Genomic DNA, 20,711 nt, shown 5'->3' on the forward strand with positions numbered 1-20,711 from the left:
TATATTCTGTTTTAAAGGCGGCCATGTCGTAGCTCTATGCGAGTTGAGTGAGTGTCCAACAGAAACTGTAAAATACACGAGTGCTAAGTTTGGTTGTTATTTTATTAAATAACTAATAATAAATAACTTTTGTTATTTATTTATTAGTTAAACATTAAGGAGTAACGTTAATATTTAAAGATAAATCTCCCATCCTTGGGAGAAATATAATCAATGATATTACCATGAAATATTGTCCTGATCACCATCACTGTCCACAGATGTATAAGAAAAAGGAAAATTGCATCATACAACAATCACAGAGATTTTCGGTGTCCAATGTCAAAAATTGTGATTGTTAGGTTAGGATTGAGGTTATGTAAAAAACGAAGTTGGGTTTGGGAACACATAAGTTAATCACTTATACGGTCAGAAGTTGGGAGGAAAGCTGTTGTAACCATAAAATAGAGCTAATATCCTACCAACATGTATAAAATTAATTTTGCACAAAGGAGTTCTGTCATGTTTGCTAGGCATGTAGTAAAAAATGGTAAGCTAGACAATAGTGTACTTTTCAAACTTAAAGACAAAAATCACTCTCATTTACATTCTAGATGTTTATCTAGCTTATGTGGGTACAGCACTGAATATTCTCCGGTTGGTTGTTTAACATCAAGTCATAGATATTATGTTAATAGTTTTCAAACACAGATTTGCTCAAGACACATAAGATCTTTTAGCCAGAAATCAAGCTCGTCAAATGATGATGATGATGATCCTAAATCGCCAGATGATGGTTCTGCTTCAGAAGATTACATAGTCCATCAAGCACTACCAGCCACTGTTGTTGTGCCAGAGGTTTGGCCTCATGTTCCTCTAATAGCAGTCAACAGGAATCCTCTTTTCCCACGCTTCATAAAGCTCATCGATGTAAGTAGCCTAAAATGAGAAACTTATTTTAGATTATGAGTGCCTTCTAACTTTCTAGTATCTTGGTAAACATTTTTTTTGGCCTAAGTTACTTAATCAGATGCTGAAGTAGGTTACAATTCTTAAACTCTTTAAATTGTAAGGTTCGTCATAAACTTCACAGTACCTACCTACCGGTACCACATTAGTATTAATAACGTTTCAAAAACGTTCAATCACAACCATTTATCGTATTACTAAAAAGGTTGAGAAGCCTAGATGATGTGCTTCATCCTAGGAGATGAACCAAGAGAACCTGTGTTTGAGGGATTATTGCGGACATTTTCCATCACGTTTAGTAAAATGCAAGTTTTCACGATATTTAGAGATCTTAAATCTGAAAAATTAAATTCAAACTAAGTTAAGAGAATGTCAGAATTTTGGGTTAACTAACTTAACTTAGTGGGCTGTAGGAAGTAGGCCCAAGTTATTGTAAACTTAGACTGTTAGGTTTAATCAATGGCCGTAGTAACTTAGAAGGTTTTGTATCCCTGGCTAGGAGATCAAGGGTGCCAATCATATTATTGTTAAATATGGCCAACAGCTCATGAGGAGTAGCCTAAGCTAGCTACCTACACCTGTTGTGACCAAGAGCTTAACACGATCTGACAGAGGCTGTTTGGACGGTACGGTAGTGTGAAGAAGTATCTGTAGGTACTTATTGAATTTAAGCAAGCTGGATCCTTTTTAAGTAGGCTTAGTTAGTCCTGGTGGCTTTGTGTTGATAATTACCAGGGAAAGAAAAGTCATTTCATTGTGGTAGACAAGTTTCGTTCCCCTAAAAGATATAGCCTGAGATGATGTAGGCCCTACCTCTAAGAAAGTTTAGAGTCAGAGTATTTTAAAATAAATTTGAATACGGTAGGCCTACTATAAAACTCATGTTTTATTTTCAGATTACGAATCCAATGCTGATTGATTTAATCAGGAGGAAAGTAAAATTAAATCATCCATACTGTGGTGTTTTCCTGAAGCGCAGTGAAGAGTAAGTAACTCAGAATAATTGTTAGTTATGTTACCAATCAATCAACCACAATTACTAGTATGTAGTAGTTTAGTAAAGTATGTTACCAATTATGCCTACTTACAAATTTTCGATTAAGTAGGCCAAAATCGGCTATCGTCACAAAGGGTGTGTTCAGCTTATAACTTCGTTAAATATTTTAACTACCAGTACCGTATTTAATTTTGTGAATTTAATTTCTTGGAATGTACCTAGCCTATATTGATGAATAATTATGAAAATATGTTGATGAAATTGCCAGGAACAACATATCCTAGACTGTGTTTCCAGTTTCCATGAATAATCTCCCCGCCGCAAAGTGGTGAAAGCTGTCACATCAATGAACTATGACTTCGCAAGCCTCCTGAGAATAAAAATTGCACTCAATCAGTTCAAGCATAAAATGTGGGGTAAATATTTTTAGCTTTATAGTTTTGATCAAAATTATAATTTTACTATAATTGATCCCTGTTACTGATCAAACTACCTATAAATAAAAAATTAAATGTGAATTTAATTTTTCAGAAATGACAGCCAAGTAGTAAACAATGTAAATGATGTTTACTCAATCGGGACGTTTGCCCAAATACAGGAGCTACACGATATGGGTGAGAGATTGCGATTGGTTGTTCTAGCCCATCGAAGGATTAAGCTGATTAACTCAATTCAAGACATCGAAGAAGTACCTCCGGCAAATGGTAATACCATGCTTCGTACTCAGGCATAATATTTAGCTCATTAAGTTGAATGAATGGTTTTGAGGTGTGCAACTCAATGATATAGGCTACTCAAGTTCATGAGTGTATTACGTAATTTCGGGTAGAGAGACAAAACTAGATTTTAGTATCGTGGTTTCGTGAAATAAGTAGGCCTATGCGTTGAGTTCGAATTAGCAATTAAAATACCACGCGAATTAAGAATATAACGGAATGCTTTACAGGATTTAATAAAACGTAAATCGATACTAGGTTGACACCAAAGTAAATCGTGTCTTAATAATAACAACTCGGCCAATCCCCAGAGTCGTTCGTAACTAATTTTAATCGGTCATTATAACGCGGTGTTTATAACACAAATTGAAATAACAATATAATGCTTGGTAACCACCAAAGCCTCGTGTAAGACAAGAGTCTTCGCTTATTCGTGCGCAGAGAATCCTGCCTTGAACATTAGTAATCGACTAAATACAAAACATAATTTAAACATAATTTACTTACCAGTGTTCGTATCGTCTCGGGATTCCTAGTATATGGCTTTCACCAGATATATTGTTTGTGAGGAATCGTGTACTAAACGGTTCGTGACGACTCCCAGTTATTGTTCCGTGGGGAGTGAACGTTTTGTCGACGGCTGAAGAACGACTGACTGCCCGGGGCGCTTGTTGAGCGATCCTCTCCTACTGTCCCTGGCGTCGGGGTTGAGAACTTCAGTCATCCCCTTCATATGATGTCACTATGTCCAGCGTTCGTTGCAGACTTTTCGTGAAACAAATCAACTTATTCGAGATGACCGTGAAATATTACCCCACGGTAATTTTTTACTTGTTACTAGTAAATGTGCAATACAAATAAAAGCAGTTGTATCGTAATTTTGAACTTTATTACCACATTCAACGGAGCTGTTTGAGAACCCATTGGCTGCAACAATCATGAGATCAATTTTGGTAAAGTACTGTGTAGTGTTCTGAGCTCTTTAATTCAGTAGGCCTAAAATAAAGAAAAGGACTTACAGCTCGTGACAAATAAGCTGGCACTTGGCCTAGCACAGACAGTGTATGCAGGAGGTGGGTGGAAGTAAGGAAAAGACCGGACTGCAAACATTTCTGCTGACTCACGGGGTTGACCCCCCTCCTGAGCGTGTTCAGGAGGGTGGCTAGGACATTTGACGCAACCAGCATGATAGCATATGATGTTTTTGAACTAGATACTAGTAGCGATCGGTCATGGGCGGTAGATGTCACCAGCTGTATTTCTCTGACAACAAATACGGTGATTTCTGTCATTAAAATTCTCTGTGATCTATTATACAGTAGACTACTCTTTTAAATCAATATAAGGAGATTAACCAATTTGTAAACCTTTCCAAGCCATTTTGTAGAGCTTAACAAAACTAATTATTTAGTACATCGAAGCGTTATTTAATGCGCCTAATGGTTACGGAGAAAATTCCAAAAAATTGTGTTCATATTTAAAATCCCCATGTTATTAGCATGGGATTGCTTATGGAGAATAAGTAAACTGTCAAAGTTTCTTGGTTCATGAACATATTTTTATCAAATTTGGAAAATGCATTTATTTCATACTAACTTAAACTACGTATCAAAATTAAAAAAAAAAACAAAAAAAGCACACTTTCTAACCCTCCCTGTTGCAGCACACCTAAGTACTCGTTAAACCAATGCTATTTAAATAGGGAATAAATTGTAGTCTAATATTTTCAAGGAGATATTTCAGTGTAAATCCAATCTGGCAAATGAAAATTCTCTTAGTCTGCAGGTTTGCTGCGGTGGGGGTATTTGAAAGGCACCGGAGACAGAATGTCAACTAGTTTTCCTATCCTCAACTCCTGTTGTTCCTTATGCTAAAGAATGTATTTATAGAACCGTAATATTATCAGCAACAGTGGATGATGTCAGATTTTACTTTTCTGGTTTTGTAGAGATGGTCCTGAAGTTTCCAATGTTACAAACCGACGTAAACGTGTCTGTTGAAGAGTCTGCGGTGGGTCGCAGAAAAGCTCGCAATCGAAAGCCGAAGCCTCCAGCTCCAGAGCAACCGGAGATCCCACCAGAAGTTCAGGGAGAGAAGAAGGAGACGGACCCGGATGTAAACCCTGTCTTGATGGTAGAGGTGGAGAATATTGTGCACGACAAATTCAGACAGACTGAAGAAGTTAAGGTGAGTTTATGTATTGCTAATAATATTTTCAGTTTACCAATTGTCAAAGTTATGATGTACCTACCTAACTCTTATCCAGGACCTGTTGTATGTTTTTTGGCTGCTGATTGGTTTGGATACTCACTTACCAATTTACAAGGTCTGTGACATAATAACACCTGTGTGACGCATAGCGGCATGCTATATTTCTTATAGTGTCAGCGCTTTGTGTGGCAGGGCTGCATGTCAAACTCTACAGCCCACCGCGAGCGACCGAACGCCTTCCCCGACCGACTTTTCCTATTCTCTCATTGAAATTTTAAGGTGTGACTAATTTCTGTCGTCTATTACCTACACATTATTTCACTAAACCCCGATTTTAAAATACAATTTCGTCCCTCCACCCGAAATTTTGTCATAGTATAATTTAAATTATGTGCCCAATGCTGTTAAGAAACTAGTGAATTTGAAACATCTAGTAACAATGATGTGAAAAAAATAACCAATGTATGCTATGACTGCAACGTGCTACGGTCAACCCATTATTGGCTCTTGTAACTGTTTTTATTCAGCACTTTTTGTTGATTTCCAAACAAAAAATTAATGAGTTAAATTGACAGCTACTGTTTGTTTGTGCAGGCTCTGACACAAGAGGTGATAAAGACCATCAGAGACATAATCTCGCTGAACCCTCTGTACCGGGAGTCTCTACAGCAGATGTTACACCAGGGACAGCGAGTGGTAGACAACCCGGTGTACCTGTCGGACCTCGGCGCAGTGCTGACCGGCGCAGAGCCTGGCGAACTACAGGCCGTCCTGGAGGAGATGGACGTGAGAATACTGAAGTAGACATTCCCTTATGAAACAGTTGTTGCCAGCTTTTATTCAAACAGAACATAGTTCAATGAGCCACACGCTAAGTGAGCTGAGTTGTCAAAGTATTTGATACTATGATATATGATGAAACGTAACAGATGCTATAGCTTACAATAAGTTGTTCAGTTTGGCTGATAAGTTGGTGTGTTAAATAGAAATCAGTAATTCACATCATTGCCAGCACACTCTGTCTATCACTCGTTTGAACTAAGTTTATTTTTATTCTATAACTGGCTACACTTTTTAACATGGGGATGTCTAGTTCAATCTATAGTCAAAGAAACAACATTGTAAAAACTGTTATTCCTAGAATTTCTCTTCTCTAAATAGTCAAAATAAATTAGAACCAGTCTATTATGCCACCTTGGGAAACAGAAAGTAAGTTCAGAAGCAAAAAAGATCGGATTGTCAAGAAAACACAATGTTTATTGCATAGAGTACCGGTACTGATATATTCAACAAACTGTTATAAGTATTATTAACTGCTCAGTATAGAACTTAATATTTGCACAATAAGAATTACTTTGTTACGTCATGTGTTATATTATGTTTTGTATCTGTTTTGATGCTCTGTTTCCCTTGAAACAGATAGAAAATTTAGCAACTTAAAATTAGCCTGTGGCGTGCAACAGGAAATTAATCGCCTAAGATTTGCTTGAGAAACATTGAAAGCTTGAGCTCAATAAAACTAAGGGACGGAGTAAACGAGAAGGGTTCTACTGTAGCCTACAAAAACTTTGTAATGACTCAGTATTTCAAAAAGTTTGTAGCCTAATTTTGAAAATCAACTTTAAAATACTTAATACAAATTTTAAAACCTTTACATTTTGTTGTTTTTATCCGTTACTTTTTCGATTGCTATAATACAGTACGTTATTCCTCTTTGACTTCCTCAAATCCCTCTTTTTTTAATACCTGGAACCTTGTAATAAAATAAAAAAATTATGATTTTTGAAACTAGGATTATGTACAGCCCAAACAGTCCTAAGAACAAAAGTAAAACTGAGCTAGGCCTTCTGATGGACAGTAACGAGTTTGAGTAAATAAAATGTTCAGCTGTATCAGAAATGTATTCTATTAAGGGAACAGTCTTTGAAGCCATGATTTTATTTTAACCATATAAACGTCGATTTAGATTTCGTAAGACTTAAGATTTTGTAAAAGTTGACATTTTAAGGCAGGGGGAATAAGTATAAACACATTTCTTATCACAGTGTTTGTGATCTAGATACCAAAGCGACTGATGCTGTCCCTGTCGCTACTCAAGAAGGAGTACGAATTGAGTAAGCTGCAACAGAAGATCGGCCGAGAGGTGGAGGAGAAGGTGAAACAGCAACATCGCAAGTACATCCTGCAGGAACAACTCAAGGTCATCAAGAAGGAGCTGGGCATGGAGAAGGACGACAAAGACGCCATCGGAGACAAGTTCAGGGAGAGAATCAAGGTACACACTTGTGAATTATAGATCAAGTATTTAATGTATATTTACAAGTTTTTTAATGGGATTTCTTGGGAGATAAAATGTGAAAGGAATGTTTTTAGTGAACATTTTGGGAGGGAACAAAGTACTTTTTATGTGACAAGACAATTTATGATCAAGGTGGCAGCTAAAAAAAGCTTTCAATAAAAATCAAAAACTTTAAAATAAGTACAAGTTTTTTTATGAGAGAAATAACAGTGAAAAGTTGTATGCCTTATGGAGAGGATTTATGTGTTTCTACTTCTATGTATCTTCGTCGAGTTATAGTTTTACTCTATATTATGTAGAAATGTCCTTCTATGTTCCTGGGGAAATAATGTAAAGTATGTTTTATAGGAAATGAAAGTTCCAACAGCTGTTATGGAGGTTTTAGAAGAGGAGCTACTCAAGTTGAGTATGCTGGAGAGCCATTCATCTGAGTTCAAGTGAGTTGAAAATAAAACTTAGTTTACATGTTGTGACACCAAAATGATGATAAATAGGCGATAATATTTTTTTACTAAATCCTTCTTTCTTGTCTACCCGAAAAAATTGTTCGTGGGAAAATCATTAATCAAGATTCATACTGGATTGAAGTTCTTTAGTTTACGATTATTCACGATTTTCAACATTCTTTCAAGTAAATTAGTTGAGGGAAGAGTATTTACTATTTATTGAGGTGAAGATTTGCTGTCTTGGTTTTTTTTCTTCGGGATCTTGATAGAATGGAGTCTTGGATATGGAGACATCCTTGAGTTTCACTTCAATCTGGGAGAAGCAGGGACTAGAGCCAAGATGGGCCTCTCTTGCTGATCTACAATGTTTTGCAGCCTTTTTCACTAGTCTGCTTTTTCACTAGTCTTTTGCACCTTAGTTCTAATGGTAGTTTCAATAATTTCTTTGGAATATTCTATGATTCTTTTTTGAATAATTGCCCAATTAAACAGAAATCTCTGTCAACAAATGGGAGAAATAATCAATGGGTAACAAAAGGTATTAGAATATCCAGTAAAAGAAAATGGGAGCTTTATAAAATTTCTAGAAATAATACAAATCCTGTTTTCTTAGAATACTTTAAAAATTACAAGAAGGTTTTTAAGAAAGTAATTTGGGCAGCCAAAATGAGGTACAACTTAAATTTGTTAGAGAATAGTGATAATGTAGGTAAAACAACATGGAGCATTGTAAAGAGAGAAATCGGTACAAATTGTAAAACAGAACCTTGTCTAGGAATCAAAATTAATGGGGAGGTTATTGACGATCCTATAAAAGTAGCTGATTGCATGAATCATCACTTCATTGGTGTAGCAAATAAGTTTCAGTCCCAGGTTTCGGTGGCAGATTCAATAGCCAAAGCAAAAATGGCAACTCTAAATGTCCCACATGTATTTGAATTTAAGATTGTCTCTGAATCCGATGTTATCTCCTGCATCAATCGATTAAAGAATAAAAGTTCAACTGGCTGGGATGAAATTCCTACAAATGTAATAAAATAATTGGCTTCTTCAATTATAAAACCACTCACTCATTCTATCAACATTTCACTGCTGACAGGAGTCTTCCCCGACAAATTGAAGTATGCTCAAATTATACCTATATTTAAAAAGGGGGACTCGGAAGAAATTTCAAACTACCGACCAGTGGCTCTCTTACCTGTGTTTTCAAAAATATTTGAAGAGGTTGTTCTCTCACAAATTGTTCCATTTCTTGAATCAAACAATTTATTGAACAAGAATCAATTTGGTTTTCGGAGGGAGAGAAGCACGTCTGATGCAATAGTCGATCTAGTTTCTGAGGCAGTGGGGGCCTTGGACGGATCACAGAGAACCTTTGGTGTTTTCTGTGATTTGTCTAAGGCCTTTGATTGTGTCAGGCATGACATTCTCTTAGAGAAATTGAGATTGTATGGGATATCTGGATCATCTTTTTCATGGTTTTCTAGTTACATCACTAACAGATATCAGCAGGTTGTCATCAAAGATAAATCCGGTGTCAAACATTTTTCTGAATGGAGCTCAGTAACCCATGGTGTTCCGCAGGGATCTAAATTGGGGCCTCTTCTGTTCATCCTCTACATCAATGACTTGTCTTTTTCAATTTCTTCCAAAATTATTCAATTCGCTGATGACACAACAATGCTAGTAAGAGCACCTTCTATTTTTTCTGCAACTAACATTGCATCCCGAGATTTAGATTCCATGATAACTTGGTTTGCACAAAACGGACTACATCTAAACTGTTCCAAAACTCATCTTCTTCATTTCCATAATCCACAACTGAAGGCAGGTGAGATAACAATCAAACTAAAATCAGGTGATTCCATAAAATCTTCTGCAAATACTAAATTCCTGGGTGTTAACATAAATGAAAATCTAAAATGGTCTGATCATCAAATACAAATTAGCTTGTCTCTAGCAAAAGCACTGTTTGGTCTAAGGGTGGTTTATAAGTCTTCGGGTTTGCATGCAGCTCTTGCTGTGTATCATTCTTATTTTATGTCTAGGTCTTCCTATGGTATTATCTCATGGGGCAGCTCCCCCATTACCAAGAATATTTTTATCTTACAAAAAATTGCCGTTAGAATTTTAGCTGATACCAGACCACGTTCCTCTTGCCGCCCCCTTTTTATTCAGATGAAACTCTTGACGATTTATGCAGTTTATATTTTTCAACTGTGCATCTTTGTAAAAAGAAATTATAAGGAATTTATGTTGAAAAATTACACTCATCAATATAACACCCGACACAGGAATGATCTTCAATATCCTGTGCATAGAACAGCTCTGTATGAAGGATCGCCATGGTACATGGGTAGGAAAATTTACAATAACCTCCCAGATCAAATTAAAACTGAAGAAAATATGTCATCCTTTAAAAGAAAACTAAAATCTTATCTCATTCTCTTGTGTCCTTATTCCCTAGATGATTTTATAAAAACTTAGCTTTAGGTTTTATGGATTGATAAAAACAAAGAATTTAGCATAAGGTATTATTAGATAGTAAAGTGGTATTGACATGTCATATGTTTATATGTGAAAATCACAATCTTGTAAACTTATGTGACGAATAAACATTTCATTTCATTTCATTTCATTTCATTTCATTCTGCTCCCAGTATACATGCCATGTCAGATAAAGCTTCCAGCCAATATTGCTGGGTTAGCTTGCATAAATAGTTTGAGGTGGAAGTTTGGTCATAGACCACTAGTATTTGTAACACTAACAGTCATAATGTTTTATATAGCGTGACTCGCAACTACTTGGACTGGTTGACCTCGCTGCCATGGGGCATCATGAGTGAGGAGAACTTGGACCTAACCCAGGCTGCGACTACCCTAGACGAGGACCATTATGGCATGGAGGACGTCAAGAAGAGAATACTGGGTGGGTGGATATTGAAATGATTTAGTAAGCAAGATAAACTTCAATACCAAACCACTTACATCTTACAGCTTTCACAATCACTCTTTTCAATTTTTTTGAAGATATCAGACAATTCTCAACTTGTTTGAGGATGTGTTCATGTTTGTGTTTGAATATGAATGTTTTTTATTGATCCGCAAAGCGATGGTTTTTTGTGGTAGAATTCATTCAGATTATAGTATGGTTACTTAGTAGGTACATTTTTAGGGAGTTTATGGATTTTTTATTTTAATATATGGGCTTCAAGTAATTCAGAAGAAGAAGGCCTAAAGAAATTTAGATCGATGTATGTTGGTGTTTTGCTTGTTATTTTTCTTTGGTCTGTGTTGGTTGATATTGTAAATGTTTCTAGATTTGATGTTGTATTAGTATCATGTTTGTCTATGTTGTACTTTGTTTTACTATTGCCGTTGTGTCATGGATATCAGAGGTAGGATCTCTTCATCAGTAAATTACAGCTTGCATTGTCCTTGGTGATGACATTTGTCTACTTAAGTTGAAGCTAGTGAACTGTTAATGTAATGATTTTTCAGAGTTCATCGCTGTCAGTCAGCTGAAGGGTTCAACCCAAGGAAAGATCCTGTGCTTCTATGGGCCTCCGGGAGTGGGGAAAACAAGTATTGCCAAGTCAATCGCCAAAGCCTTGAATCGTAAGGTATGTGGAGATGAGATGTACCAGCTAATTTATTGTTGTGGTCAGATAATTTTCCACATCAAATAATTTTAGAAAGTTGGACCTATGTGTGAAAATTCACACCAGTTTCCCTGTAATTACACTTTCCAAGAACAAACTGTTAATACAAAGTTCTTACAAGTGTACATTTTCATTTTGAAAACACGTGTCAAACCTAAATGATTATGAAACCGTTTGGTATGCATTCCTTACTCCGATTCATTAGTCTAACAGTAAAATATCACACCATGCATTGTCTGGATGCCTAAAGACAAGAAAAAAACAATAACAATAATAAAAAATATTAAGTGCCATCTCAGTGAATTTGATTTCGTCTCTTTCCAATTTTTACAATAGAAACCTATCATTCATGTAGTAATGAGCATTGTATATGAATACTTTTGAAACGTATACTTTTACTAAACCCTGTTCACACTTGCTAGCGCCTGCTCACTGGTTACACTTGAACACATCTTTTAATAACTGAACTGCCTTATCTTGATTGGATGGTTGTCAGTATTTCAGATTCAGCGTAGGAGGCATGACAGATGTGGCTGAGATCAAGGGACATCGCAGAACATACGTAGGCGCCATGCCGGGAAAACTGATACAGTGTCTCAAGAAGACAAAGACGGAAAATCCTCTTGTTCTCATTGATGAGGTGGACAAGATTGGAAGGTATTAGTTTTATTTAAAAAATCTGATCTACTGTTAATTTAAAAAATGATTTTTAAGCATACAGAGACAGTCCACAGCACATGGCTATAGTTGAGTGTTAAAAGACATTCTATTATCTTTACTATGTCTGTCACTGACCTTCCTATCTTATTTTCACTTAACTTCTTAAAAAAGACCAGTATTGTGTAACATTATAATATGTCTGTATTACCATATTATCAAATACCGACATTCCTCCTTTAGGAACTTTTACTAAATGAAACAGTACACGGACAAAATTAGTTGAAACAGTGGAACCAATGTTACATTTAGAAAAGTATTTTAACAAGAACACATAACCTACCTGTATTTTATTGTTTTGCCAATACCAAAATGTTGTGTTATGATAGGTCAAAATTAATAGTTGGTAGCGTGACTGACTATGATTCCATGGCAGGGATGTCGTGGGTTTGCATCCTGGTGCCTGCCACTAAATTTATTAGTTCAATTCACTAAATTAATTAAAAGTAAAGTAAATATTTAAAGTAAAGTAGATATTTAGAAGTAGTGATGTGTTTTACTGTAGTGATTCGATTCATCCCTTGTTATTTTGGATATGTTCCTCAATCAGGCTTGAGACCGATATGTAAAGGCAAATGCAATGTTAATAGGACTGCCAACCTCTATATTTAAAAATAATAAAAATATAGGTAAGCTTATTTGAGATATTGTTCACAGTTAATTTTTCCATTCCCATTGTTTTTGTAGGGGTTACCAAGGGGATCCGTCGTCTGCCTTGTTGGAGATGTTGGACCCTGAGCAGAACGCTAACTTCCTCGACCACTACCTCGATGTTCCAGTAGACCTGTCTAAGGTGAACAACAAGCTGTATTGTAGATTCTAGATGCCAGGCGGGAGTATTAGAACTTAGTTTAAGCTCAATTGATACTACTGCCACTTGTAATTATTTGTACATTTTGGATTGAAGCGGTGAGGGTTGAAAGTGTAAATTAAACTGCCTGTCACACTCCTGGGAAACTTAAAACTCGTTAAGTACTCAACCTTGCCCTTCTATTAACAACCTTTGTTCCAGGACTTGTATGAAGGCCCTGCTGATACCTTAAGAGTCTGATCAGATAGGTGTTTTAGTATTAAGGATAACATACACCAAAGAGGCAAGAAAAACTATAGTCAATTCAGAGAGCAGATCAGGGCTGATAGGAGTTAATTTTACAGTTAATGAGTTTATGTTCAAGTAGTTTTCATGCATGGTTTGAAATACTCGTTATCATAGTACAAAAGTACCGATAATTGAATCATTCACAGATATTTTTACCAACCTCACCTTTTGTTTAATGTGTTGTAGGTATTGTTTATCTGCACAGCCAACGTCATAGATACAATCCCAGAGCCACTGAGGGACAGGATGGAGATGATTGATGTGTCTGGCTACGTGGCCGAGGAAAAGATGGCTATAGCCAAGCAGTACCTCATTCCACAGGCCATGCGGGACTCAGGCCTACAGGTTGAACAGGTTGGTCATTATATCTCATGCTTAGACTACAGTTGTATTCGTGGCTATTTGCTGTAGTTAATCACAGAAATGAACTATGCACACATTCAGATAGGAATAATGTGAGACTGATACCGACTTGAACCCCTACCGGGAACGGCAAATCAGGCCAGGATCCTCATCTGACGACTTCATGGGCTAGGTGTTCTGGGCCCTCATGAATCAAAGATATTACTTAGAAAATGTAGAGGTTGTACAGCCATCCATTCTCTCGTTTTGTAAAGAAGCACTAGACGACTGCTGACCTCTCATCCTTGCCTTGGAGCGTAATTTTCGCAACTGTATAAGCTGTGACTGGTAGCCTACCACTAAACCACTAAACAGGAGAGCTAAAGATTTTCCTCAGAGAAGGTGTTATAAACATCATACTGTTCTTTCTTGGTGATCCCTTCTTCTTTGTCCCTACCTTCTTTGTCCGGGAAAAGTGTTTTCTGAAGTACCAGTGGCCAATCAGGAATTGACAGAAGTGAGAGCAATCTCCTCCAGGCCATGAACTACTTAATCAATCATATCCCGGATGACAGGCTTAACACCTTACAACACCACTATCCCACTAGTGCTGTAAAGTCTCCTAATGCCTAGCTACTACAGTAGCTTGTTATCTCACGTTTTATAGAAAAAAGCTAAAGATTTAATACTAGGTGGGTACAATTTTGATGTATGCAATTGAATTATTAATTTTTCATCGATTTGTAATCAAAATGGCTGTCATGCAAAGTAACAAGGTTGCATGGTAAAAATGCTGCTACATAATATACACAGAAGAAGTTGGTATTTATAAAACTTGATCTTTTCCAGATAACGATCAAAGATGACTCCCTCGGCAAATTAATTAAGTCATACTGCAGAGAGAGTGGAGTGAGAAATCTACAGAAGCACATTGAGAAGGTAAAATAGTTACATATGTAAAAAAGGTTAAACTGGTAAAATTCAATATTGCAAACCCAAATTTGATATATTATTTTCTGGATTTTCTAGTCAGATATTTAGAAAGTAGATATCAAATAGATTGCAAAACTTGATATAGGAATGTAGCCACCTTTAATTCAAGCAGCAGAGAAGAAAATAATAAGTAAAATAGCAAAAAATTATCTATTTTCATAATATTGGCGTAGAGGAAAATTAAAAAAATTCCAAAATATGAGATTAATATAAAAAAAATTGACTTGGCTCAAAATTTATACAACAAACAGTGAACTGTGTACAGGTGGTGCGGAAAGTTGCGTTCAAAGTTGTGAAGAAGGAATCGGACAGCGTGGAGGTGACTGCAGACAATCTGCAGGAGTTTGTTGGCAAACCTGTATTTACACACGATCGGATGTACGAAGTGACACCTCCGGGAGTAGTCATGGGACTGGCATGGACTGCGATGGGTAAGTGCTGCGTTATATGTTGAAATTTTCTATCTAGAACCAAGTATTGAAGCTGCACACAACAAAAACAGTTTTACCCTTCAGCTTGAGGAATCTTTAATTTTAAAAGTTATTGTAATTATCTAGTTGCAAAAAAGTTTTATTCAGGTTCAATTTTGTAAAAGTAGGTTTGAGCATATAGTAAGCATCTTATAACTGGTAGGATTACATGTGAGTACTAATAACTTGAAACTCAGTTGCCTGAATAGAGAAATAGCAGCTTTGCTTTATTCAACAAGTTAAAGTTCGTACCATTGCTGTTTTGGCTAGGAGGAACCTATTGAGGTCAGGTTGTGGTACTGTGTTCTCTTAAAAGAGTCTTTTGATTTAATGTACTATTTGAGTCTCATTTAAATGACTTCCATCTGACTCCTTGAGGACCGTTCTCAGTATGATACAAAAATTATATCTGCATAATAAATTGGATTTTTATGTATGCTAGTTATGTGCAAAGCTTTGTTTGTAATCTGCAATGGTAAAAAAAATTGTGGTTTTCAGACTTTTTGAGGGATAAGTAAAGACAGGTTAGGCATATATTTGAAAATTTTCTAGATATTCTTGGACAAATAGGGATGTCGTCTAGTGCTTCTTTACAAAACGAGAGAATGGATGGCTGTACAACCTCTACATTTTCTAAGTAATATCTTTGATTCATGAGGGCCCAGAACACCTAGCCCATGAAGTCGTCAGATGAGGATCCTGGCCTGATTTGCCGTTGCCGGTAGGGGTTCAAGTCGGTATCAGTCTCACATGTACCATTTTTTGTCAAAATTATTTTTTATTCTATAAGAAGTTATTTTACTTATTTACTTATTTAAAGTAGGAAAAAATGTAAAAAGTGCAAATTTTTTAAAACAAATTGTTGTCTATTCTGATGGTGGTTTTTTGTTTCAGGGGGTTCCACTCTGTTTATCGAAACAGCTCTTCGCCAACAGGTGGACACGGAGAGCAAGTCTTCAGCTCCTGGTGGGTCTGTAGAACTGACCGGACACCTGGGGGATGTGATGAAGGAGAGTTGTCGCATAGCGCTGACTGTGGCCCGCAACACACTGAGGGAGCTGCAGCCTGACAACACGTTCCTCACCAGCAATCACATCCACATACACGTGCCTGAGGTAACCTCCACTCTCCACACAGCCTACGTTATCAAAAACAGTTGCTACAACTGGGAGATCAAGAATTCTTAATGTTTGAAAATTATTTACAATTGCAATGTAATGAACGTTTGGACGTAATGACGTTTAGAAATAAATATTATGCAGTAGAGTCTCGATCCAACGTAAACTGGGCCACAGAAAACCCATTGTATATGTTAAATCATTAAAATGATGAAAGTGTCTCCTTTGGCAAATCTACAAAGGAGACAAGGGTTTGTTATAAGAATAAGAATAATTTACTCCATTGATCTTTTTACACAGAAATAGGACACGTCATATAAATTACAAAATAATCATCTTAATATAATCAAATTTCTTATACATCAAAATATTAGATAAAATACAATTAGCAGGGTTGGTACGGTCAGGGAAAATCTGGAAAACCTGGAAAAGTCAGGGAATTTTGTTGTTCTGGAAAAGTCAGGGAAAAGTCAGGGAATTTTGGAAAAAATCTGGAATTTCTCTTGAAACACTACATTTTTTACAGATATGCTACATTTTGCATCCATGTCTCAATACTTGGTCAAAAACATCGAAGTTTGACGAAAACATTGATGTAACAAAAACATCGGGAACCTACCATCGATATAAAAAACATTGAACATCGACAGACATTCTATCATCACCCTCTGATTACTGGCTTTAATTGAACGCACCGAGCTCCCTGTGTTTCTACACGACCAAAAGAATATAATCCCGGTCACTGGGTTAAGAAATCCCGTTTAATCCCTTAAGTTTTTTGATGTTAAATTCTGAGTGTTAAATTGGACATATCGTGTTTAAATAGTTGTTTTAAAATTGCTATTATATTTTGTTAAGGTAATTTTTTTGATAGGGGTTAGTTTTTCACTAAAATAAAGCATAGTAAATAAAAACTGACGTCATAGCCAAAGCTCCTGTTTTATCCCACATCCCCTTCAAATCCCGCTCATGCTCTAAATATCCTGTTTTCGGGATAATAACCCACGTATGGAAACACTGCTAGTACCGCGATGCGCGGAAGGATAGGCCTACATTCATCGTTTCAATTTCAATACGATACTGAATACAATTCCTCATTGAATTTATACCAATACTGATTCAACCTTTAATAAACTAAAAAAAAACTGCACTTGTAGGAGTTTATAAAAATATTTATCCTGTTAGTTGAAACCTGGGTACTTTCCTGTTGTCTGGTACCTGCGAAAAAATTCTTTAACCACAAGTACAACTTAGTCGATCCAGAGTCCGGAGCACATACTAACGTTTAGGTTAGGTTTGGTTAGGTTAGGTTAGGTTAGGTTCGTTTACTTACAATACTCATGTTATTGATAAACTAACCTAACCTAACCTAACCAAAGTACAACTTCGTCGATCCAGAGTCCGGAGCACATACTCAGACCGTCGAACGCATGTGGGGGTCAGCGAAGTGGCGCAACAAGAAGCACCGAGGCACTGCACGTCATCATTTAGAGTCTTATTTGGCAGAGTTTATGTGGCGCAAGATGGTCTGGTATTGCGATGTTTTCGAAGCACTGTTAGAAGTAATTCGTTACTTCTGGCCACCCGAAACTCAGATGTAATCATTGTTTGTTGTTTTTGTTTGATTAATAAACGCAGGTACCAGATAACAGGAAAGAATTTTTTCGCAGGTACCAGATAACAGGAAAGTACCGAAACGTTTAATGGTTTAGTTTGGTACTACTTTTTGTCTCCTGTACATGGTAGTTATTTTTCCAATATCACATGTTTCTTCCTATATAAATCGATGATATCGCAAGCAAAATATTGATATATATCAGTATCAGAAGCACCGTATGGTCTATCTGCCAGTGTCAAGTCAAGGCCAAGTAGAACATAAAGTGTGAGGTTAAGTTAGTTGGTACTCTTACTTTTCCAGATTCCAGATGTTTAATTCTTTTCTTATTGGTTTTATGAGTAAACTATTTAGGCCTACATTTTTTCTAATAATTCTTAATTCTGACAATTCAATATCGTCTTACGGTATGCCTGGAAAAAGTATAATATCAGTCTGGAAAACCTGGAAAAGTCAGGGAATTTCATTTTCCAAAATCAGTACCAACCCTGATTAGGCATAATAACATATTTTAATTCATACAAGGCTTCATCACATTTGCCTAAACAATAAGAAATTGCAATCAATGGCGAGTGGCCAAAGTTCTCCCCTATCAGATGCCCTATCTTCAGAGTTTGGTCAAGGGAGAAAAATAAGAGTTGTATTGATTTACCTTATTTATTTACGTTTAGTCATACAACATAGAAATAACGTATCACAGTAATCGATTAGTCCACAGGGAGGTCTTATGTATGTCAACATTTTAGAACTATTTAAACGGTGGCCTATCTATTGTCACAGCAAGGCCACTGAGTTGTTAAATTGCCATGAAATAGACATTGCCAATATTTTTAGTCTTTTAACCAAAGTTAAATTCCTTCTCCAAAATCTTTACTTAGAAAAAGTTTCACTGACAGGGTTTGTTGTGTCGCAGGGTGCCACACCCAAGGACGGCCCCAGCGCTGGTGTCACTCTCGTGACAGCTCTGTTGTCACTGGCTCTAGACAAGCCGATACGTCAGAACGTGGCCATGACTGGAGAGATATCTCTCAGAGGCATTGTCTTGCCTGTGGGTGGCATCAAGGAGAAAACCATCGCGGTAAGTGACAACACTTCATTCTTAATTACATTTTTTTGTAGAATATGGCTGCATTATGTAAACTTTGTATCATACACCTGTGATTGATTTTGTATCAGGAAGGGAAGTAACATTTATTTTCTGTGTTCAGTAGGGCATAAATAAAACAAGACAGGGCCTATTTTTCTGAACTGAATACCACTTATAATGATCATCCATTCATAGATATTATATAATCAATCATATAAATGTGTGTGTGCGTGTGATCTAGCTCTAGCATGTGGTGTGGGAAGAGGGTTTTATGGGGTAAAAACTGCTTTTTCCCATTTTTGACCCTTAAAAAACATTAACTTAATTGAAAACTCCGATTTCTTCCTGAACCATTTTGAAGAGCTTAAAAAAACAAATAATTTTTATACAGAAGCATTGTATGTCTAACAACTACGGAGATGATAAAAAAAAAAACAACTGTAGGTTTGGAGGATAAATAAATTGTTGTAGTTTGCTTGTTTATGGAAATAGTTTGATTTAATTTTAGCAAATTTGTTTAGTTCATATTAAAGCTATCAATATTTTGTAAAAACGCCTTCCCTGTAGCAGCAAACCTATTTTTAGCATTTTTTTTTTTTTCGGTAAAATAAAATACTGTATTCGGTTGCAGGCAAAGCGAGTTGGTGTATCTTGCATAATTCTTCCAGAGGAAAACAAGAAAGATTTTAACGACTTACCCAAATATATCACAGATGGTCTAGAAGTGCATTTTGTCAGTAATTACATGGATGTGTACAAAATAGTGTTTCCTAAAAGTTAAGACACCGCTTAGATTTTAAGTTTATTGTTATTAGACTAAACAAATCTTTACAAAACATTATAATGCAGAACTGACTGATAGTGTAAACTGCCTGTAAGTAATTTAATTATTTATACGATACCAATGTTAATTAAAATGTTTATTTTGTAAAAAATATATGTTTAGAAAACTAACTTATTTGTTGTTCTAAAATAACCTCCCTGTACAAAGGCTTCACAGTAACACCATTTTAAAATAGGTTTGGGATTTAGTTGGAAGCGACTGAATAATTATTACAAAAAGTGTGAATGGCAGTAAAATTTGAATTGTTATTGCAGGGTGTGTTCAAAGCACAGAAATTTAATAGAGCCTAGACTTATGAGGATTTAACCTTCTTGTAAATTATCTATTTATTTTTGACAAGGAAGACTTCTTAGAGCTCATTACAGTGTTTAATTTCGTTAGATGGTTTTATTTCACACTTCTTTTGAAATTGGTTCTGGTCCTTATCCATTATACATTGCAACAATTTTGATATGATTAGCAAATAGTTCTTTGTTAATGTTATTCTTTATATTTTCAAATAATTGTGAAAGATTTTAAATCTGTTTGTTAATTTTGAATGAAGAGTCCTTGACATAATATTCTTCTAAATTACTATTTAAATATGAATTTTACATGGTTTTACTCAAGCGAAGATTGTTTTTAATAATAATTGTAGAAAACTGTAACACTAACCCCCGTAATTGGTTATGAAAAGTAAATTGAACTTTCAAATTCCTTAAGTTCCCTATTTTTTTATGAATCAAATGTGTGGTAGACTAAAATTAATGATTTTATAAAATTGTAAACATAGTGACTTTTTTCTTTTTTTTCTTCTTTTTTTACTCATCAATAGTCTCTCCTTCAACCTTTTAAAATCCGGGGACAGATCAATAGGTCAATATAGAATCAGAAAAAGGTCTATAGCAATCCTGAGTAAGTAAATTCATTCTGTGATAAATTTTTAAGAATTTGGTTGATATTTTTATTTTTAATAATAGAAAGAAAACTCTGGTCTCTTTTAGCAATTTTACCAAATAGGGAATACACTATTTTTTTATGGTAGGCTATTGTTGCATAAATGGCTCCCGTTCTACATACAATTTAGTTGAAATAGTCTCTCATGTCTTCAGCTTGTTTCACAAAGTGTTCCACTGGAGGGGAGGGTAGGTAAGATTCTGTCAGCCAT

At 35.9% G+C, this 20,711-nt stretch overlaps 1 protein-coding gene across 2 annotated transcripts; it reads left to right on the top strand.

The window, feature by feature from the left end:
* Positions 1–337: 337 nt before the first annotated feature.
* LOC129002970 (lon protease homolog, mitochondrial-like) lies at positions 338–19,674 on the top strand. 2 transcript variants are annotated; one of them, XM_054431123.1, is made up of 17 exons: positions 338–909; positions 1,845–1,933; positions 2,477–2,649; positions 4,610–4,848; positions 5,467–5,658; positions 6,932–7,147; positions 7,520–7,608; positions 10,407–10,546; positions 11,119–11,240; positions 11,776–11,936; positions 12,684–12,789; positions 13,282–13,449; positions 14,287–14,376; positions 14,696–14,861; positions 15,795–16,015; positions 18,547–18,711; positions 19,352–19,674. In XM_054431123.1, exons 1-17 carry the CDS (start codon positions 466–468, stop codon positions 19,499–19,501), a joined length of 2,931 nt encoding a protein of 976 aa, XP_054287098.1. In that variant the 5' UTR covers positions 338–465; the 3' UTR covers positions 19,502–19,674. The 2 variants fall into 2 exon arrangements, with proteins under 2 accessions (XP_054287098.1, XP_054287099.1); XM_054431124.1 differs by having other exon boundaries at positions 4,664–4,848.
* Positions 19,675–20,711: the final 1,037 nt, after the last annotated feature.

The sequence above is a fragment of the Macrosteles quadrilineatus genome, unplaced genomic scaffold (genome assembly GCF_028750875.1).
Source record: "Macrosteles quadrilineatus isolate MER2022 unplaced genomic scaffold, UCM_ALF_1.0 Scaffold_9__3_contigs__length_116548681, whole genome shotgun sequence".
Taxonomy (NCBI): Eukaryota; Metazoa; Arthropoda; class Insecta; order Hemiptera; family Cicadellidae; genus Macrosteles; species Macrosteles quadrilineatus.